The sequence below is a fragment of the Onychomys torridus genome, chromosome 12 (assembly GCF_903995425.1).
Source record: "Onychomys torridus chromosome 12, mOncTor1.1, whole genome shotgun sequence".
Classification (NCBI taxonomy): Eukaryota; Metazoa; Chordata; class Mammalia; order Rodentia; family Cricetidae; genus Onychomys; species Onychomys torridus.
The window spans coordinates 13,785,852-13,809,205 of record NC_050454.1 but is presented as its reverse complement, the minus strand read 5'-3'; the positions used below and the strand labels follow the sequence as shown (position 1 = coordinate 13,809,205).

Here is a 23,354-nt window from a genome sequence, read left to right as displayed (position 1 = left end):
TCCCAAAGCCCACACTGTGGCTCACAAGCACATGTAACCCCAGTTCCTGGACCCAGGCCCGCTCTGACCTGCACCGACTCCTGCACCCATGTTGCACATACACTCAGGCACACACACAAATACACAGAAAATTAAATAAACGATATTTTTGAAAGCTTAGCTATGGAGCTGCTGAGATGGCTCTGTACTTAGGTAAAGCATTTGCCATGTAAGCGAGGCAACTGAGAACAATTCCCAGATGTAACGGTGGAAAGAGAAGCTGTCTCTACAACACTGGCCTCTACCTCCGCATGTGTGCCATGACAGGTGTGCCCCCTCCCCATACACACGCACACATTAATAATACATAAATTTAAATCTCAGCTAGTGACGGAAGCCAATGGCCCAAAATTCAGACTAACGCAAGCACAAAAATCTGCCTACCAAAAGCTAATTCAAAAGTCTCAAGAATCAGCACTTTATAATCTTTTAAAAGTCCAACTCAAATGAATGTTTAAAGACTAATTAAAAGGAAGATACCTGTGTCAAAAACAGATAGAAGATTTTGTCTCTACAAAGGACGGGATGGGAAGCAACCCTCAAGAGGAAGTTCTCTAAGCCTATCCGTCGTCTCTCCACAAAGTCTGGGTCCATGTTGTCAGCAGAGAGCTTATGCCACACGAACTCTGCCTGGGTAAACAGAACAACCATTAGGAACAGGCTCAACCACAGGTCAGTACAGCTCTCACCCTCCCTCCGTCTCAGCTAGGGTTGCAGTTGCTGTGACAAAACACCATGACCAAAGCAACTTGGGAGGGAAGGGTTTGTTTGGCTCACACTCCCAAATCACTGTTCATCACTAAAGGAAGTCAGGACAGGAACTCAAGCAGGACAGGAAACTGGAGGCAGGAACTGATTCAGAGGCCATGGAGGGGTTCTGCTTACTGGCCTGCTCTGCCTGCTTTCTTATAGAACTCAGGACCACCAGTCCAGGGATAGCCACACTTACAACAGGCTGGGCCCAACCATCTCAATCCCACATCAGTCAATAATTAAGACTCGCCGGCCATGGTGGTGCTCACCTTTAATCCCAGCACTCGGGAGGCAGAGCCAGGTGGATCTCTGTGAGTTCAAGGACACCCTGGTCTACAGAGCTAGGTCTTGGACAGGCACCAAAACTACACAGAGAAACCCGGTCTCTAAAAACCAAAAAGAGAGAGAGAGAGAGAGAGAGAGAGAGAGAAGAGAGAGAGAGAAAGAAAGAAAGAAAGAAGGAAAGAAGGAAAGAAAGAAAGAAAGAAAGAAAGAAAGAAAGAAAGAAAGAAAGAAAATGTCCCACAGGCTTTTGTGCTTACAGCTAAATTCTTCTAGAATCATTTTCTCAACTGAAACTCCCTCCTCTCAGATGATTCTGGTTTGTGTCAGGCTGATATAAAACTATCCAGCACACACTCATAAAAGAAGCTTCTCTTTACCACTGAAGAAAGCCAGAGCTGATCAAAATGCAGAGAACAAGTGACCCTGTGGTGCCCGCTCCAACTGATGCTGCATCTACAGCACATCTCTGTCCCTAAGGCTCAGGGAACATTGGGAAGAGGGGTGGGAAGACTGTGAGAGTCCATCTCCTGAGAACGACAGGGAAGCGATACCTATGGACATGGCTGCCCAAACAAACCCTGTACAAGGACGGCACTAACACACATGCTAGCATGGAACGGGGTCATCTCATGGGGCCTCCAACCTAGACAGAGAACTTTGGGCAACTAATGAATGCTCAAAGTGGGAGAAAGAGTCCTTCCCATGGAAGAGCTTCCAAATGGTCAACCCTGAAATTATATACATACAAATAACATTATACAGACTGAGCAAGTTACATCTATATATTTAGGAGAAAGAAAGAAAAAAAAAAATATATATATATATATAGAGAGAGAGAGAGAAGGCAGAGGAAGGCAGATCTCTGAGTTTGAGGCCAGCCTGGTCTACAGAGTGAGTTCCAGGACAGCCAGGGCTACACAGAGAAACCCCGTCTTGAGAAGTACACACAAACAAGAAGAAAGAAAAACGGAGAAATGAATGGGCTCGGTCCCAGGCACTTCTCAACCCCCCTGCTCTGTCTCACCCGCTTTTCCGGAAGAGGTGGTACAACAACATGCGGGTAGTACCCTAAAAGGTAGTTTCTCAACAGCTCGAACTCACTGTACCGCCTCCACAGCGAGTCTGTGAGGACACTCTGACCGTCAGCATGTTCGACTGACCTGAAAAAGAATCAAAGAGCGTTTCTATTACTTCAGACCACACAACCCCACCTCTGTGGTGGTATTTTATCTGAGTCCCCCAATAAAGCCTATCTGAGGATCAGAGGAAAAAGCCTGCCGCTGTAGTAAATAAACACAGAGGTCAGGCAGTGGTAGCACACACCTTTAATCCCAGCACTAACCACAGAGGTCTGAAGATCTGTGCGGACAGACAGGAAGTGATGTAGCTGGGCGGTTAGAGGAAGTGAGATGGCAAAAGGACAGGAATATAGGCATGGGTATACAGGAAGTAGGTCTCTTTGGAGACTGAAGGTCGGTAAGGTGAGGTTGTCTGTGGCTTGTCCTATTATTCCTCTGATCTCCCGGTTTTTCAACTCAATACCTGACTCCGGGTTTTTTATTAATAATACCGTTTAGCATTTCATCTTACACACCTCCTTCAGACTTACAACCCCGGGAAACAGACTTCCTGTGCCCATTTGACAAACGGGGATGCAGCTGCGTTCTGCCTACCAACACAGGCTCTGTGTACTGTGCACTCAGAGTCATCGGAGTCCAAAGCTCTCACCCTGAGTGCTTTCCTTCTGTTACAGGAAACCCATCTGAACTCATGGGAAATAGCTGTATTAGAAACATTCTAAAAGCTACAGTACAGAATTGGTTTTACAAGCTTCATTACATAAAAGACACTTGTAACTTTTCTACTGCCACAATGAGGAAACAGTTTATGATGACAAAGACCAAGATACCACAAAGCCTGAGTTGAGGGTAGGGGTCAATCAGAAGGATCTGAGTACCAGGAGATCCGCAAAAGCAAACTCGGTCAGCTCTGAAAGCCAAGGAAGAAAGCTTACAACTCACGTCTCCTTTTTTTCCTTTACAGAGCTGATAGGCGCCTCATGTTTTATCTACACCAAAGTCCAAACTGCAGCTAGGGTAAGAGTGTGTGAAGGCTATTTAAGGTACTCAATACTTCTGCTGCCATCATAAATGCAGGGTTTTGATTTCTACTATTGTTTAAGACAGGACTTACTACACAGTTCTCACTGGCCTGGAACTGGCTGTGTAGACCAGGCTGGCGTGGAACTAACACAAAGAACCACCTGCTTCACCCTCCTGAGTGCAAAGAGAAAGGAGTGTGCCACCATGCCCAGCAAAGAGAAAAGGAGTGTGCCACCATGCCCAGCTGCAGAAAAATTTGAAACATTATCAAGACCTTCTTATTTTCCAATTATTCACTTGATAATAACTTACTTGCCCTCTAAGAAATGTACATACAACCACAATGTGCATCTGTCCATCAGGACACAGTGACAGAGAAGCTAAATTAGTCCTGGATCAGTCACTAGAGAAGTGTTTCTAATTATGTCAGGCTCAGCACAGTAGATGCTTATCTGTTAGTTTGTTTTGGGTGGGCTTTACCATGATGGTCTAGCTGACCTAAAATTCCTACATTCAAGAGATTGTTGTTCGAATCTCAGATATTCTTTTAATAAAATACCTGGTACCAGATGTCAGGGTAAGTGCTGAAAGATCAGAGAAGCAGAACAGCTATCCACTAGTTCTTACCTCTATGAAATCCTCAGACTAAAGAGAGTTCCTATTTCCTCACGCCTTGTACAACTTTCTCTGCCATGCCATATCATTTCCTGGGATTAAAGGTGTGTGTGCTTCCCAAGCAAAGGCATGAGATCTCAGGTGCTGGGATTAAAAGTGTGTGCCACCACTGCCTGACCTCTATGTCTATCTAGTGGCTCTGTCCTCTGATCCTCAGGCATGTTTATTAGGGTACACAATATATCACCACAAGAGAACCTTCTGGATGGGCTGGCTGCCTATGAGGCCCAGGTTAGTGAGAGAAAGAAAGAAAGAAGAAAGATAATGTTCCTGCCTTAGCCTCCCTTGTAACTAGATTTATGGTACACTACTGCCCTTTTTAAGAAGATTTATTTATTATTCTTAATTCTGTGTGTCTTTGTGTGTGTATGCCATTTACATGCAGGTGTTATTGAAGGCAAGGTGTTGGATTCTGGGAGACGGAGTTACAGGCAACTGTGAGATGCCCATGTGGGTGCTGGTACTCAAACTCTAGGTTCTGTGCAAGAGCAGTATATACTTGTAACCATGAAGCCATCTCTTTAGTCCTCACACTACAGGTCTTCGCAGTTACTGTTCTCATCACTATCGCTTTTGATATGGGTTTTACTATGTAGCCTGGGCTGGCCTTCAACTCCTTACCCTCTTGCTCTTAGTGCTAGTATTATGCCCGACATGTAAGCAGTACATATATACATAAGGCTGGCCATGGGGGCCCAGATGCAGGTGCAGGAGGGAGGTGGATCTCTGTGAGTTCCAAGACAGCCAGGGCTACATAGAGACCCTGCCTCAAAAAGCAACAAATAAATAAGACAAATAAATGGCTCCTCCCATGGCAAAAACACAGGAATACTGGATCACAGTCCAGTTTAGAGAGGTATTAATTAACAACGTCATATTAACTAACTACTTCTAAAAACGACTTCCGTTCAGATTCCCAACTTCAACATGAAAAATTAATCTTATCCTGACTTACAAATGTTTTCATTGGCCTGTCTTCCAAACTAGGAGAATTTAATAATAACATACTGCTTCCCAAGACATTTCTATGTGCTCTAAAAGACAAATTCTCATACTTTTATCTTGAAACAATTTCCTATCACAAGAAAACACATCCCAAGCATTGAAGGAAGTTAGTTTCTCAACCTAACAGACAGCGGCTACCAGAAGAACCTTCCCATCTACCGTCAGGCCCTCCCGGCAACTCACCGCGTCTCGATGAGGTAAGCAGTGTACGTTTCTTGCATGTTCATGGCGTTTCTTCCCGTTCTCTTTTCTGCCTCGGAAACACTGATTTCTATTTTCTTCAACCAAAAATGATTTCCCGTCGTCTGGACAAAAATAAACGGAACAATGAAAGCCTTGAGATGGTCCTGGTAAAGAGGGTACCGGGGTGAACAGGATCAACGGGCACTATAGTCATGCCCGACAACATAACGACACTGCTAGTGAAAACGGTACTGGAAAACCCACGGGCACACTGGTAAATAGTTCAAGATGGTTGGGGGCCAGGACACTGGTTCAGTTCATAAAGTGTCTGCCATGCAGGCTTGAGGACTTGAGTTTGAACCCCCAGGTTCTCTGTAAAAGCGGAATGAGCAGCATACATCTGTAACCCCAATGCTCCTTCTAAAGTACCATAGGAGGTAGTGACAGGAGAATTTCCAGAAGCTCCTGGGCAAACTAGCCCAGCCTATGCACTGGAGAACTGTAAGAGACCCTATCTCACACAAGGTAGGAGAGGATGGCAACCAAGGCTACACTCCAACTCTACACACACGCACACCAAACAGACACACATAAATGCATTTCCTAAGTTGTTATGGGTTACTAAATAACAACAGCAAGTGACAGGCTGGAGAGATGCTCAGAGGTTAAGAGCACTGGCTATTCTTCCAAAGGTCCTGAATTCCCAGCAACCACACGGTGGCTCACAACCACCTGTGATGAGATCTGCTGCCCTCTTCTGGTCTGCAGGCATATATGCAGACAGAACACTGTATGCATAATAAATAAATAAATCTTAAAAAAAAAGAAAAAAAAAAGCAAGTGACAATCTCTCTTTATCAACTACTTGAAAGGTATTTTAATAGGTACCATACATTAATTATTATAATTTCAACATTTTGTGTAAGTAACCAAGGACCACCTCCCTCAGGCAAGGGGCAGAACCAGCTCTTCCATGCATATGCCACTGGGGCCAGCTCTCCCAGGCCTGTGATGGGGGTGGGGCCATCTCTCCTGAGTGTGGTGCCAGCTCTCCCAGGAGGGGCAGAACCAGCTACCCTGGGGTCAGGAGTGGGCAGTGCCTGCTCAGGGCTTCCCTTGGATTTCAACATTCATGGTTCCTATGGCCCCTGTGCTAACATGGACCATGGAGATCAACACAGACCCCGGCTACAGCAGGACTATGGACCCAGCCATAGCCCTCGGCAGCATCCTGGACCTAGATATCACCGTGGTCCCATTGGCAGCACAGGCCATCCAAATCAGTATGGCCCCAGTGGCAGCATGGCTCTCGACACCAACATGGTCTCAGGTGGCTGACCAGACCCTGGCTATCCAAATGGCCCTCGGTGGTAGGTAACAGGAGTCATGGATATCAACTCAGACCTTGGCTGGTGTAGGGCCACAGACCCTACATGGCCTTCAGCAGCAGCTCGCACCTGAATGTCACCATGCCCTGCCCCATCCCCCCCCCCCCCCCCCCCCCCCCCCCCCCGAGGTGGCAGCACAGGCCACTCAGAGCAGCCTGGCCACAGCAGCAGTGTGGCCTCAGGTATTGGCCCAGACCCTGAAGGCATTTTCTTAATTGAGGTTCCCTTCCTCTGAAATGACTAGCTTGTAAAAACTAGCAGTCATGGTTGGGGATTTAGCTCAGTGGAAAAATGCTTGCCTAGCAAGCACAAGGCCCTGGGTTCGATCCTCAGCTCCAGAAAAACAAACAAACAAACAAAAAACTAGCAGTCACATATCCTCAACTAAAAACAGGAAAGAAGTTACAAAAAACCAACTTCACAAATAAAGCAAGTAGCACACACTACCTTTCCAGGCTATAGTAGGACCTGTCTCAAAATACAAATAAAACAAACCAGTGAGCTCCAGGTTCAAGGAGAGACCCTGTCTAAAGGGGATAAGATGGAGGAGGAGGAGGAAGGAGAGAGGGGAATGCATGTTCATGTGCGTGCACAGGACACCTGATGTTCTCCTTTGCTTCTGTGCACATGTGGACAAACACATAAATAAAGCAGATCCTTGCTGGAAAGGCAGCAGGAAGGGGGTATATATTTGGAAAAAAAATAAGGACACACACATGCTAAAATACCATAAGGAAAGTCCTTGTTTTGTGCATGTGTTAACTTTAAAGATAACACAGAACAAGATCTGAAAACAAAAGAGCAGTCTCCTTTCTTCAAGCAGAACAACTGCAAGTCTGTGTCAGATGGAGGCCCACAGGCTGGGGAGTGCACTGCGAAGGAAAGGCAGGACAGACACAAGCACAGGAGAAGGTAAGGGAGTGGAGCTGCTGGGCTTTACACTTTTCTCCCTTGCTCGAAATTCTGGGGTGGGTTTGGAGTCTAAAAACTGCTCAGATAATCATTAGGGGCAGTCCGTACGGAGGAGATAACAGCAGTACTATACGTATAGCACAACATTTTTAAAAAGATTTTATTTTACATGTATATATGAATGCCACCATGTATGTGCACCATGTGCAGGCCTGATACCTGCAAAGGCCAGAAGAGGGCAGCAAATCCCCTATAACTGGAGACCATTGTAAGCCACCTGGTATTGGTGCTGGGAACTGAATCCAGGTCTTCTGCAAGAGTGCTCTTAACCACTGAGCCAGCTCTCCAGCTCTCCGAAGGTTTTTAAAAAGCTACACAGGCTGAGGTTTTGATTCAGTCAGTAAAGTAAATGCTGCTTATGCACAAGAACCTGGGTTTGGATCCCCAGCACTCACAATTAAAATACTCTTTCAGTTCCAGAACTGGGAAGGAGGAGGCAGGAGCATCTCTGTGGTTCACTAACTAGGTAGCCCAGTCAAATATGCTAGCTCCAGGTCAGTGAGAGACACTGCATGAAAAAACAAGGTAGAGAGTGATCCAGGAAGAGACCCAACGTCAACCTCTGGCACAGACAGGAGTGCACATACACATGAACACACAAAAATGCTACAGTAAAAGCAATAGTTAGAGAAAAAATTAAACTTAGGTATTATAGTATCAGAAATGGAATCAATGATGAAATACTCAGGAAGCACTCCCAGGAAAAATGCAGAAAGTGATATTGTATATATAAAGAATAGAAAATAAGAGAGACAGAAAGAAACTCTCAGCCAGAAGAGAGACAATCAAGGATGATGAAGGCCACACTGGCTGAGAGAGCTGTACAGCTCTTGGCCTACAGCTATGCCATCTGCTCCAATGAAAATTCTCTGAATTCTAAAAGCACCTAACCGTACTGATAAAGCAAATCACCTTCTCAGCCCAAAGATAACACATTCATCATGTTTTAGCCTGTCATATGATCCAGTAATAATAAACACAAAATTTTAAAAAGCATTAAGTTCAAAAATAGTAAAAACCAAAAGAATGTACACAGGCATATAGCTGTTAAATCTCAGATCCTAGGACAAATGGCTGAGGTACCTAATTAACATATCAAAGCGGATCTGGCCTCCAGGTTCTCCCAGCATCCCCCAGTCCCTACCTGTTACAGGCTATGGCTGGCATAGCCTGCTTCTACCCTGAACTCCCTAGCCAGGGGCTGGGCTGCCCTTCCCCCAGAGGCTCTTCCCTGTCTAATCCAGCCATTTGTACCCATTTTGTACCTTCACCCTCTTAGGTGCTGCATCTGGTTCCTCTCTGTGGTAGTTTAAATGTAATTGCTCCCATAAGCTCATGGGGTGTGGTACTATTAGGAGGTGTGGCTTTGTTGCAGTAGGTATGGCCTTGTTGGAGGAAGCATGTCACTGTGGGAACAGGCTTTGAGGTCTCATAAATGCTCAAGCCACGCATAGTAATCTCAGTTCACTTCCTGTTGCCTGTACAAGATACAGAACTCTCAGCTCTTTCTCCAGCACCATGTCACACCACGATGATAAAGGACTGAACCTCTGAACTGTAAGCCACCCAATTAAATGATTTTCTTTATAAGAGTTGTCATGGTCATGGTGTCTCTTCACAGCAATAGAAACCCTAATTAAGACATCACCTCTCTCCCCTCTCCCTTCTCCCTCTCCTCATATGGCTCAGGGTCATGACCACTCTGGACTCTCCCAGATGTCCCTGCCTCTGGCTAAGCTCCCCCTTTTATCTACTGTAAATTTTTTCCTATACTATACCTAGGAGCAGTCATATCCTTTCCTTTTTATTTATTTTTTCATTCATTAACAACAATACCAGCAGGGCTTGTAGTGTATACCATATTCTTTTTGCCTCCCTATTAGCATTGAACAGGGACAAAATTTAACATAACCAATACCTATAATTGAGCCACCAGCATGAGCCCTGTCAGCATGCCATAAGCTAAGCCACATGGCGGGTTCCTAGTCTTTCACCCAGGCTGAAGTACAGAGAGGCATCTCCTGACCCTTGCCTGTGGGATGGAGTCAGCTGCCAACTACCATGTGCTAGGGCCATGCACTAAACTGAGCAGTGCCAACAGCTGACATAACAATTTATGATTCATCTCATGTGATAAAAAACAATACAGATGCTCAATAAAGACAGATCAAGATGGAAAAAAAAAAACCCTCAATCGGGTTACAGTGTATTTAAAAATATACATAGGTTTGGGAGAGAAAAGATAAAGGATATATATAGTCATAGATTTTAAAAGTTTAAAAATAATAAAGTCCTTAAAAAGGAGTAAAGCAAAATAGAAAAAAATAAACAAGCCTTGTAAAGATGGGAAATACACCCAATCTGAATCCTGCATGTTATTGTGCTATCTTTGAATTTTTTGACTGTTGATGAAAGAGAGATAGCTGCTAAGAGACACTGGATTATGAAAGCTGCTAGATTAAACCAACCTATATATTTAAAAAATATCTTCACTTCAAAATGGAAGTCAAAGGGTGTGTTGCTTTTATTTCCACATGAGGGGCTATGGATTCATTCCAGGTTGATATGGATCAGGTTGATTGGGGGAAATCTCCTGAAAATCCTGGCTACAGACATAAAGAAATAAACCTACAAAAACTACAAACATGTAATGTATATTTTATCTGGTCAAACATAAACCAAAAAAGCATCTTTGGCTAACTTGTGTACAACACATAGTCTACACTTACAACAACAAATACATGTTACCTTTAAAAGTTTGTGTTTTCAGACCAAGGAAACCAAACACCAAACAGGGGGCCCAGGTGACCCAGCCTCTCAGAACACTCTGTTACAGTTTCCTCAGAGTTCTACATCCAGAACAGCTTCAAGGATGCTGCTGAGATGGTCCAGCCTCACAGACTACTCCAGCCAGACTTCAGCTAAGCCCTGTACTTTCCCACTGCACAGAGACTGGACAACAAATAATAACAGCTAACACTCCCAGAACTTAACCATTATCTCAATTTTCCAAGGGTTTCCTAAAGATGCCACCACTCCCAGACAACAGGAAACAGTCTAGAGAACAAGACACCCACATTACCAAGAGGTAGGGTAGATGGCTTTTTGATCATTCAATGTGTTATAGATGTTTGTCATTGTTTAAGAGGGTTGGTTACAAGTTGTTATTGATCATGGTCAGGAAAAAAGCTAAACAAAGGAGTTAGATTCAAGAGGCTCTTTCTGAAGGGAAAAAAAAAAGGAAGATATAGTATAAAAATGTTGAAAGGGTGGATTGTGGACTGGAGAAATGGCTCAGAGATTAAGAGCACCAACAGATCTTCCAGAGGTCCTGAGTTTAATTCCCAGCAACCACGTGGTGGCTCACAACCATCTGTAATGAGATCTGGTGCCCTTTTTTTGTGTGCAGGCAGAACACTGTATACATAATAAATAAATCTTTTTTTTAAAGGAGGGGGGTGTATTGTTGTCTATTTTTAAACAACCTAGACTAGTCTCAAATATTTTACATTGGTATGGATTTTTGTAATATTGATAGAAATTTAAGATTATTTTTGTTATACTGTATATGTTTCTATTCTTGTTTAAGGTATTGTACCTATGTAGCTCATTTTAAAAGGTTATGTGAAGTTTTGGCCTTTGAAAGCTATTTAGGATAATAAATTCAGGTAAATAGTATTCTAAGACTATCAAACTTATAGTCATGTTAGGTATATTCTCAAGGTCATACAGAGACGTATTTTAGAAAGACCTACAGAATATGACATTTAAAATGTTTTCATAACTTAAGGCTTTTCATGACAATGAGACATGACTGCTCCTGGCAGCACCAATCTACTTTAGAGAAGATGATGGGCATCAAAGAATCTCCACATGGAGTTTGCTTTCTTTGTGGCAAAGCAACTGCCCTTGCCTCGATTGCTGACAGGATGCTGTCCAAACTGGACAAGCAGGACACAAAAGAAAGTGACTGCCGAACCTTGCTAAGACAAGGTAAGATAGTCCTTCAAAATTCCTGCTTCACAAAAGTTTGTCAGATATTCTAGGCCTGCAGGCCAAAGATAAACACCCCAATGTTACAGAGGAACCTTCAGTGACTGTCCAAGCAGCCAGCTTTTCTGTCATTTCTATAGTTTTGGAAGTTATTTGCTCTGTACTTCCTGTGGAACCATCTTTGTACACTGTAAATATGTGTTACTTTCACTGGTTAATAAAGAACTGACTGGCCTATAGCTGGGCAGGAAGAGATTGGGCAGGAGAGCCAGACTAGGAGGACACTGGGAAGAAGAAGGGCCAGTCTGTGTCCTGAGCCAGACATAGAGGAAGCAGGACATGTAGAAAATGAAGTAACAAGCCATGAGCCATGTGGTAGAACTTAAATGAGAAATATGTGTTAATTTAAGTTGTAAGAGCTAGTCAGTAACAAGCCTAAGCTATTGGCTGAGTATTTATAATTGAGCCTCTCTGTGTGGTTATTTGGGAGCTGGTCAGTGGTCCCAAAAAATTCCACCTACATATCACTGAAGGAAGTTAGGACAAGAACTCAAACAGAGCAGGAACCTGGAGGCAGGAGTTGATGCAGAGACCATGGAGGAGTGCTGCATAATGGCTTGCTTCCCATGGTTTGCTCAGCCTTTCTTATAGCTCTTGTAGGACCACCAGCCCAGGGGTGGCATGTCCACAATGGATTGAGTCCTCCCACATCAATCACTGATTAAGAAAACGCCCTACAGGCTTGCCAGATACTATGGAGGCATTTTCTCAATTGAAGCTCCCTCCTCTTTGATGACTCTAGCTTATATCAAGGTGACATAACATTAGCACACACCATTGCCTTGATCATGATGTCTCATCACAGCAACATAAAACTAACTAACACAACAAGGAACCATTACACAATTGCTAGAGAAAATGTTAAAAAAGAAAAGTGTCAGTACCTCAGAAAGTTAAAGGCATGGTGGTTCATGTCTAATTACAGCACTCCAGCCTAATACTACAGAGGTATTTTCTGTGGAGCACTGCCATAATTTCTATACCTGCTGGGTGCTGTGGGATGTTCTGTATGTCAAATGTGTTGCTCTGATTGGTTAATAAATAAAACACTGATTCGCCAGTAGCCAGGCAGTTAGTATAGGCAGGGAAAGCAGAGAAGAGAATTCTGGGAAGTGGAAGGCTAAGGCAGAGAGATCTGCCAGCCGCCGCCATGACAAGCAAGATGTAAGGTACCGGTATGCCACAAGCCACATGGCAACTTACAGATTAATAGAAATGGGTTAATTTAAGATATAAGAACTAAATAACAAGAAGCCTGCTCTGACCATACAGTTTGTAAGCAATATAAGTCTCTGTGTGTTTACTTGCTTGAGACTGAGCAGCTGTGGAACTGGTGGGTGAGAAAGATTTGTCCAGGCAGGACCAGAAAAACTCCAGCTACAAACACTGAGAAAAATGACTGAGACTCTAGCTAGGCCTGTGAGCTGAAGACAGATGCCCCAACTTTACAAAGTAACATTAGGTGACTGTCCAGGCTGCCAGCTGTCTCTGTCTACTCTTGCAAGACTCCTGAAAGTTGCTTGCTTCCTTCTCCTGTTTCTCAGGTAATAGCATATCCTTCTGGAGTCTTTGATGTAGTTGAAGACTAGATATAATTTCCTTAGTTGTGATAAGAGATAAGTTAGATATGAAACCTTAGACTCACAAATATAAGATAGTGTACCTTCTTTAATTTTACCAAATACAAACAGACTACACATTAAAATAGACTAGATACTGCAACTGTAATTCTTGCTTGATAATTGTTTTGTTATCTGTAATTTTACTATGGGAAAGTTAAAACCTTTCTTTTTGAAAAAAAGAAAAGGGGGAGTGCTGTGGGATGTTCAATGTGTTGCTCTGATTGGTTAATAAATAAAACACTGATTGGCCAGTAGCCAGGCAGGAAGTATAGGTGGGACAAGGAGAGAAGAGATTTCTGGGAAGTGGAAGGCTGAGTCAGAGAGACACTGCCAGCTGCCACCATGACAAGCAACATGTAAAGATACCAGTAAGTCACAAGCCATGTGGCAACTTATAGATTAATAGAAATGGGTTGATTTAAGATATAAGAACAGTTAGCAAGAAGCCTGAGCCATTAGGCCAAACAGTTTAAATAATATAAGCATCTGAGTGATTATTTATTTATTTATTTATTATGTACACAGAACATGGCACCAGATCTCACTACAGATGGTTGTGAGCCACCATGTGGTTGATGGGAATTAAACTCAGGACCTCTGGAAGAGCAGTCAGTGCCCTTAATCTCCGAGCCATCTCTCCAGCCCCTGAGTGATTATAAGTGGGCTGTCAGACTGCCAGGGCTTGGCGGGACCTGTAGAGAAAAACTCCAGCCACAGCTGGGCTAGAGTGAGATCGGTCTCAAAAAGTTAAACAAAAACTTACCATATGATTAGCAATCACAGTCCTACAAATCTGCTCAAGGGAACAGACAAAATTCTTAAGCGCTAAAACCCAAATCAACCACAATCCCATCAAATGGTGAATAAATAAAATATAAAATTGCCAAAAAAAATATTATTCAGTAAGAAAAAGGAATGCAGCTGGGCAGTGGTGGCACATGCCTTTAATCTCAGCACTCAGGAGGCAGAAGCAGGTGGATCCGAGTTGCAGGCCAGGCTGGTCTATAGAGTGAGTTCTAGGGCAGCCAGGGCTTTACAGAGAAACCTTGTCTCAAAAGAGAGAGACAGAGAGAGAGAGACAGAGAGAGAGAAAGAGGGGGGGGAGGAAGGGAGGGGAGGAGGCAGACAGGCAGACAAGCAGGCAGGGGAAGGCATGCTGTAAAGAACAACCTCAAAAATATTCTAAGTAAGTAATAAAGGAACACACTCATACACACACACACACACACACACACACACACACACACACACACAAAAAACCAAAAAAACAAAAACAAAAAAAACCCCACAACAACAACAAAAACAGGGCCATTAAACAGGCCCAAGGCTTTAAGAAATCGGTCGCCCATGGAAATCCAGAAAGCCAGTGATCACCATACATCCTGGAACCCAGTGGTCCCCAAAACAGTTTGACTTATCACCCAAGTTTTGAAAACCAGTTTCTGGGCCTACCTTTACCACCTCACCCCGCTCTGGACCAGAGACCTGCACGGCATGTTCTCCTGCACCCTCTCAGACCGACAAAAGACGGTTCTTGTTTGAGGGTAAACTGAGTCTGCATCCTTTCACTCTCCTCTGCAGGTAAGAAGCCAGACTCAAATGACAGCAGACTGGATGACACCGTTGATGATTGAGGGCAGGAAGGAGAACTTAAACACCACGGGGGAGGGGGAACTTGGGGTGAGAGGACTGTTCTAAAATGAGATTGAGGGGCTGGACAGACAGCTCAGCCATTAAAGGCTCCCAACCAAAAGTAAAACTAGACTGTGAAGACGGTTGTAGAAATCACTGAATTGTACATTTACAGTGGATGTATTTTTCAGAGTACAAGTCATACCTAAATTTTTTAAGGTGCATGTGTATGTATGTGGGGAGGGGTGGTGCACATGCTACAGTGCACGTGGTGTAAAGCCAGAGGGCAAATTGCAGGAATCAAATCTTTCTATCCTTTCCCCGGGTCAAACTCAGGTCATCAAACATGGCAGCCAGCACCTTTGCCAGCTAAGCCATCTCACTCACCCACTAATTATACCTTGAAAATAATAATTTTAAAAAAGAAAAAGTTCCATGAAGCTATACTGTCAAGTAAATCACACGTCAATTAAATTACAAGTTAAATAAGGAACAAGGTACATCCCCATAAAATTCCACACAGAAAAAGGGTAAAGTAAAATGGGCGCTTAGGCAGACAGTTGGGGTGGTGGTACATACCTGGAATCCCAGCTAGGGGAGCTAAAGAGAAGAATCAGCAGTGTAAGGCCAGCATGGATTATCTCAACACACACACACACACACACACACACACACACACACACACACACTCACTCACTCACTCACACTCAAAGAAGATCATTTGCAAAGCTAAAAAGATACATCCAAACATGGAATACACTCAGGAACCACATGGCCAGCATTTTTGCTAGAGTGAATCCAATCATCAATTTAATCATAAAGTGTAGGAGTCCACAGTGACACCAGTTTCCTGCCTGATTCCATCTTGACTCAAGGTCTTTGCTCCTCAAAGCTGGATAACAGGACGTATGGCCAAAGGCATGGTTGCCAAATGTCGTGAAAATTAAGGAGGTTTTTATGCTGGTTTGTTCCTCGAACCATGGTGTCCTTGAGAGGAGGGGGTCTTTTGCCCCCCTCACTTTGGGTATTAAAGGCTGTGAGAAATAAACTCAGGGCTGCTGCAGTATTGACTGAGAGCCCTCCCGACTCTATTTTTCCGGCTCTGTCTATTCTTCTGTCTCTGTTTTTTCTCAATGCTCACCCCCTACTCAGGACTGTTCTACAGGTCTGATGGGACCTGACAATAAAGAGAGAAGACAGACATAAACTGAAAAAATTCTACAAACATTCTCTAACGTTGAAAAGGAGACCCAAGAAAGTTCAAGGCTAGCCTGGACTACACTGCAGGATCTCACAAACACACACACACACAAAGAACTGTGATGACTGGCATACACAAGAGCTCACTATTATCTATTACCCAATTCTTGTGGGTTTAGGTTTTTCTGATGATGAAAACTAATGCATGATTCCACATAAGCATTTAAAAGTATGAAAAAGTTAAGTAACCTACCACACCTGAAGCTAATCACTGTGCTTTTATTAATCAGTGTGCATCCTCATAATCTCCTTTCTAGGAGAGATATCTCTGTGACTGAACTGGGTTCCTTGGGGCTACGACTACACTGATCAGAAATGGTTGTGTTAGCAAACCCCTAAAATAATCAACTTACAGGAAGGTTTACTTTGGAAATTCTAATCCATGACTGATTGACAGCACTGTTTCTGGTCCCATAGCAAGGGAATACACTGGAATGGAGGAGCTGTAGTCCAACACTGCCATTTATGCCAGGGCTGGGGAGTGAAAGAGACTAGGAGAGAACTCTCACTGAGGTTCTATAATCTTCTCAAGGGCTCAAAAGTACTCACTTAAAGATACACACACACACACACACACTACATCCCACCGCTAAGTGAAATCTCCACCACATTCCAATAGTGCCATCCTCAGATCAAGCCTTCAACAACTGGACTTCTGACAACACCCGAAGTGGTTCTGGGTTCAAAAATGGATGTTTTGTGAGACTGAGTATGATGAAAGCTACAGTGAACTGCTTTAGTTCAATTTGTTACGACTAGCTACCAGAGGTCAGAGGCTCACAATTTAAGTTTGCTGCTCAGTCTCAGATTCTGAGAAGTACAAGGGTCAAGGTGCTGGGAGTTGGTATTTGGTGGGAACCTGCTGCCTGGTTCATGGACAGACCTATTTCACTGTGTCTTTTATCACACAGCAGAATAAAAGGGGCCTCTAAAAACCAGCTGGGTGCTACAACACCTATCCCTTGCTTCCTGCCTGCCAAGCTGTGAGGAGAAGCCCCCACAAGCTCCTGCCGCCCTGGTCTTCTGCCTTACACAGGGTCAAGCAACCATGCAATGAACCCTCTAAAACTGAGCTAAGACAAATCTTTCCTCCCTGAAAAATCAAATGAAACAGGAAAAGTAGAAAAGTTTCTTTGGGTGGTGGTGGCACACGCCTTTAATCCCAGCACTTGGGAGGCAGAGGCAGGTTGATCTCTGTGAGTCCGAGGTCAGCCTGGTCTACAGAGTGAGATCCAGGACAGGCTCCAAAACTACACAGAGAAACCCTGTCTCAAAAAACCAAAAAAAAAAAAAGAAAAAGAAAGAAAGAAAAGAAAAGTATCCCCAAGATTTCTTTGTAAAGGCATTAGCTCTATCTGGCATGGTGGCACATCCTTTTAAGCCCAGCATGGGAGGCAGGGGCAGGTAGATCTCTGTGAGTTCCAGAACAGTCATGCCCTGTCTTAAAACAAAAAAAGAAAACACAGAGTAGATGGCATCTAAGGAATGAAGGACACCCACAGTTGTCCTCTGGCCTCCACAGGCAGACATACACCACACATAAACATTTGTACTCACACACACAAACTCACACATGTGCACATACACACAATAAAAGTTATTTTTAAAATTCTATCTAGGGCTGGAGAGAAGGCTCAAAGGTTAAGAGCACAGGCTGCTCTTCCAGAGGACCTGAGTTCAGTTCCCCGCAACCACATGGTGGCTCACAACCATCTGTAATGAAATCTGGTGCCCTCTTCTGGCCTGCAGGGATACATGCAGACAGAACATCTATACATAATAAATAAATCTTAAAAAAAAAAAAAATTCTATCTACTTATTTAGAGATAAGAGTCTCAAGCACTCTAGGCTGGCTTCAAACTTACATAGCCAAGAATGATCTGAACTTCTGAATTTTCTTTCTCCACATCCTGAATGCTGGGATTACACACATGTACCAGCATGTCTAGTTTACAGGATGCTAGAGAGCAAATCCAGGGCTTCATGCATGCTAGGCAAGCACTCTACAAATCAAGCTGTATTCCCAGCGCCTAAAAGGTATGATTTAGTCATTTGTAGCTTAAATAATATTAGTCAGCACTCTGTCACTAAAATTAAGTACCTGAGGGGTCAATCTAAAAAGAAAGGTTTGTTTTGGCTTGCAGCTTTGGAAGATTCAGACTAAGGAGCTGGCTCTTGCTTTGGGGCTGTAGCAAGGCAGAATACATTGGCTGGGGGGGTGAGTGTACTCACATCATAGTAAGAGTGAGGGGGCGGGTAAGGAAAAGGACAGTAGGGTATTTTGGTAGTTGAATGAGGTATGCCCCCTCATAGGCTCATGTACTTGGTCCCCAGCTGGTGGCCTGTTTGGGGAGGTTGTGGAACCTTCAGGAGGTGAAGCCCTTTTGAGGAAGCCCGTAACTTAGGTAGGCTTTGAAAGGATTTATAGCCTCATCTTTGGTGATATATTTTGTACCCTTATAGAATTGGCCTGAAGATCAGAGAACAGAACAAGCCACTAGATTAAACAGAGGTCAGGCAGTGGTGGCACACACGCCTTTAACCCCAGCACTAAGAAGGAGGTTATCTGGCTGGGCGGAGAAAGGCATAGAAGGCTGAGGAGACAGGAACTACAGCTTTTCAACTGAGGGAGCCCCTTTTGTCTAGGGAGCCTTTTCAGGCTGAGGAGTCCTAGAGATAAGACGCAGCAGTGGCTTGTTCCTTTGTCTCTCTGATCTATTAGCATTTACCCCAATATCTGGCTCTGGGTATTGTACTAAAAGACCACTTACCAATCCCAGTTACTCTCATCCCACTTCCTGCTCTCTCTCTGCTTCCTTCCTGTGAGTGAACATTTGATCAAGAAGCTCCTGCTACTCTGCCATACCTTCCCAGCCAGAACGGACTCATAACTCTCTGCAAGTGTGAGCCAGCGTAAGCCCTTCCTTAGGTTGTTCTGTCACGGCATGTCATCACTGCAGCAGAAACAACTCTAACAGGTGTCAGTGGGAGGGCACAGCCTCAAGGTCGTAGCCTGATCTTGTCACTTGCACTACACGTCCTTCAGAGACGTCACCGTCCAAGCTCTGACACTGCGCCTGTGAAATGGCTCTTCCTCTTTCCGTTACCCTCCTCTGCAGAGCTCCACTTAGACCTGCTGTCAACGGGGACCGTGTTAATCACACGAGAACGGCTAAGTGCTGGTTGAGCAAACTCTCTTCTGCCAGCCTAGGGCCTTTCCCTTCAAACAACCACTTACGAATTCCTCAGCAATGACACCCAGTGAACACAACCCCGCCCTCCCCCAGACCCTCCACTCTCCCAGTCTTTCAACCTGGAGAAGGAGTGAGTGCTTGCCTCCATTCTCTCCAACCTTCCTCCCTCCTGCTAGACTATACGCTACTTTTCTTAAGAAACCAGACGCCTCTCCCATTTCTCTCCTTTTCTACATTATCGTTACTGTTGGTTTGGGGCTTATTTATCTTTTTAGTTTTTGTTTCTTGTTTATTTTTTGAGACAGGGTCGCTATATGAAGCCCTGGCTGTCTGGAACCCATTATGTAGACCAGGATGACCTTAAACTCAGAGTTCCACCTGTCTCTGCCTCCTGAATGCTGGGACTGACCACAGGGTTTTTGTTTGTTTGTTTGTTTTTGTCTTTTTAATGAATGTGCTCTTCCTTACAGGCTAAGAATACAAAAGATAATGAGATAAGAGTTCTTATTAGACAATGAGAAAGGACCGGAGAATCACAGATGGAAAAAAAACAAAAGATAGACATGCACACATGAGAACACACAAACACGTGCATGCATCTGTATATAAATGAACATGTACACACAAATTAACATAAACAAGTGAATTTTAGATTCCATACTGCAAGTTCAGATTGATTAAATATCTAAGTATGTTCACAAAATAGTAAAATTTTATCATCATGATCAAAAATCAAAGTCCTTATGATGTAGCCAAAAGACACAAAGGCTGTATGCAGTTCTGTAGTAAAGCATTTGCCTGCCATGTGTGAGGCTCTGGATTCAATCCCAGAACCAGAAAAGGGGTGGAGGTGAGTGGAGGTGGGCACATAACCTCAAGTTTGGGAAACATTTTAAACCCTGGAAATATTCAGTATTCGTAAGGACACATTTTCTGGCACAACTGATGGGAGTGTAAAGTGAAAAACCACTTTGGAAACAATCTAGCACCACTAACTGCTAGGGCTGAACATACTACTACCCTATAATCCTGCAATTCTACTCCTAAATTTAGACTGGAATCTTGGACACTTTGCAGTAAGAGATATTTAAGAGGACGTTCATGGTAGTAACAACTCTTTGGAACAGCAAAATTTTCATTATCCAACTATCCATAAACAGAAGAGGTAAATCAACTGTGGACTACACAGAAAAAACAACAACAACAACAAAAACAACAGGGTTATGAAAATAAATGAGCTAAGACACTTTTGAGATAAAAAAAGAAACCATACAGATTTCATTTATGAAACTTCAAAATCAGGTAAAACTAAAGAATATATATTTTAGGGATACTTAGAGTCACATCATCAAGTAAGACGATGGTCCAGCAGCTCACACCTGGAATCCCATCACTTGGAAGGATGAATGAGGACTGCCCAAACCTCAAGGCTAACCTGGGTCAGAGTGAGACCCTATCTAAACAAAACAAAAGCACCACGCACCGTTGTTCTTGCCTGTAATCCAAGAAGATCAGGAGTTCCAGGACACCCCTGAACTACACGGAACCTTGACAAAACAGAAACACATACGAGAATAGTCTAAATCTGGGCTGGAGAGATGGCTCAATGACTAAGAGCATTAGGTGGCCTTGCAGAAGATAAGATTCTGGTCCCAGCATCCACATGGTGGCTCACAACCATCCGTCCACATGCCTTCTTCTAACCTCCACAGGCTCCCATGTGGTTCCTGTGTGTGTGTGTGTGTGTGTGTGTGTGTGTGTGTGTGTGTGTGTGCATTCAGGCAAAACACTCACTCACATACAAAATATAAGTCTTGGGCTGAAGAGATGGCTCAGAGGTTAAGAGCAGTGACTCCACTTCCAGAGGTCCTGAGTTCAGTTCCCAGCAACCACATGGTGGCTCACAACCATCTGTAATGAAATTTGGCACCCTCTTCTGTATACATAATAAATAAATAACTCTTTTAATAAATAAATAGATAGATAGATAAATCTTAAGAGAACATAGTGACCCAAGTGGTGGTGGCACATCCCTTTAAACCCAGCACTTGGGAGGCAGAGCCAGGCAGATCTTTGTGAATTTGAGCCCAGCCTGGTTTACAGAGTGAGACCCAGAACAGGCTCCAAAACTACACTGAGAAACTCAGTTTGGGGTGGGGGGTTGTGCACAGTGTTCTAATAAAGACCCAAGTTCAGTTCCCAGCACCCATGTCAGGCAGCTCCTGTAACCACAGCTCCAGAGTGTAACCACAGCCCCAGAGGAGTGTAACCACAGCTCCAGAGGAGTGTAACCACAGCTCCAGAGTGTAACCACAGCTCCAGAGAGTGTAACCACAGCTCCAGAGTCACACACCCATACTCAGAAAGTCATTCCCCCCCATACATAATAAAAAAGAAGCCAATGTCACCAAGCATAGTGGCTCATGCCTTTATTCTAGAGAGACAGATCTCTATGCATTCCAGGCCAGCTATGGCTACACAATGAGACGATGCTTTAGGGAAAAAAATACTGCATACTTATGATTACATCTATATGACATTCCTGAAAATGAAAAAAATGGAAACGATGAAAAACAAAAGAAAATGACCCATGGGTGAGGGAGTTGGTGGAGAGAGTGAAGAACAGGCCAAACACAGGATTTTTAGGACAGTGAAAGGGTTTTGTACGACAATATTTGATGGATCATGTCATTATACATATTCCCAAACCCACAGAATGTTCATTACCAAGCGTGAACTCTAAACTATGGACTTGGGGTGCCAACCTAGGCTCATCAAGTTTAACATAAACCAGTGTTGATAAGGTAGAAGTCTGAATGTGAGAAGAGAGCATATCGTATAATCTTTCCGTTTGCCTTTCCATTTTATGGTGAACTTAAAACTGTTGCATAAATTTAAAGTTTTTACTCATAAGTAAGAACATTGCTGAGAAATTCCTGGTTGGCTCGTCTCGAAACTTAGTCCTTTCTATGCATCATTCATAAAAATGCACTGGTTTCTTTAGTTCGGACACCTGTTGTGGGGGGTAGGTTAAAAAAAAAAAAAGGAAGAGTTAGGAACAGGAGCAGCAGCAGCAACATGGCTGGATAAGCCATGCCCAGAGGGTCGAGCCTCTAGAGGGGGCAGGGAGTTCCAATACGGGGCGCCATTATGAGCTTCCTAGTCCTTGTTCAGCAGAGTCTACAATTCTGTGAAGGCCCTTGGGGATGGACGCATTCACAGACAGACAACGCCACACTCCCCACCTTTCCCCCAACAGTAAAAAGCACAGGTTACCAAAGGAGACTTCCAAAGCTAGGACGGTGCAGAGGGGGCGGGATTACAGATCCGTCTTGGGAGGGGGGCAAAACATGGCACTTATCCCAAATAACGAAATTACACAAACGTTTCTTCGTCTGTCCCTTCCCTTCAGCACGACTGAAGTCCATTTCCCTCCCGGGGCAACAGGCCAAGCCCCCTTCCTGCGCTCACGCCCCGCTCGCCCCGGGTGCAGCCGCCTCCCAGCGACCCCCTCGGCCGGCCGGAAACAGCGGCGAGCCTCTCTTCGTGGCCAGATCCCCGGGGCCGCGCCCACTGACGACCCCCGGGGCCACGCCACGCACGACCGTGCGCACGCGGCCCTCCCGTACGCCGCGCCTGGGGGTCCGTCTCCACTCAGCTCCGGGTCATCCTCCGGCCTCCGGGGCCGCGCCCACCAGTCCCAGCCAAGACAGCCCGGCAGGGCCCGCTAGGCCCGGCCCCAGGCCCGAAGCCTCTGCCGCCCCTCTCCTCACCGTGTCGACCCCTGAGCTGTCTTCCCGGGTGCCCTCGGTCTCCTCACCGACCGCGGCTTCCAGCACGGCGCCAGGGCCGCCCAGCGGCTCCACCGGGGCCGGCTGCAATTGCCTCTCGGGGTCCGGAGGTGCCTGCTCCATAGCTGCAGTTCGGCACCGCGAGCCCAGTGCGCCTGCGCCGTGCCTAGCCCGCGGCCGCCCCGCCCCCTGCGTCCTGTAGCTCCGCCCCCTCGCTCTCTGTAGTCCCGCCCCTGCCCACGGAAACTCCTCCCCAGCAGCCGAGACCGCAGAAGGTTGGACCCAGCCTCCGGGACTTGAGATGGAGGGAAGTGAGGAAGAAGAGCAAAGGGGAATCGGCAGAAGGACTGGTCAGCCACGAAACTGGAAATCTGGGAGAGCCGGTGGAGACAAAAAGAAA

General features: G+C 44.8%; 1 protein-coding gene across 1 annotated transcript in view; it reads right to left on the bottom strand.

The window, feature by feature from the left end:
- The window catches only part of Snx4 (sorting nexin 4), an 82,897-nt gene extending 59,765 nt beyond the window's left edge, over positions 1-23,132 (bottom strand). Inside the window, exons 1-4 of the mRNA XM_036204092.1 lie at positions 22,937-23,132; positions 5,043-5,164; positions 2,102-2,237; positions 520-669 (exon numbers count right to left, since the gene is read on the bottom strand). Coding sequence (XP_036059985.1) covers positions 520-669; positions 2,102-2,237; positions 5,043-5,164; positions 22,937-23,077 — 549 coding nt within the window. The 5' untranslated portion in view covers positions 23,078-23,132. The remainder of the gene's footprint in view (positions 1-519; positions 670-2,101; positions 2,238-5,042; positions 5,165-22,936) is intronic.
- Positions 23,133-23,354: the final 222 nt, after the last annotated feature.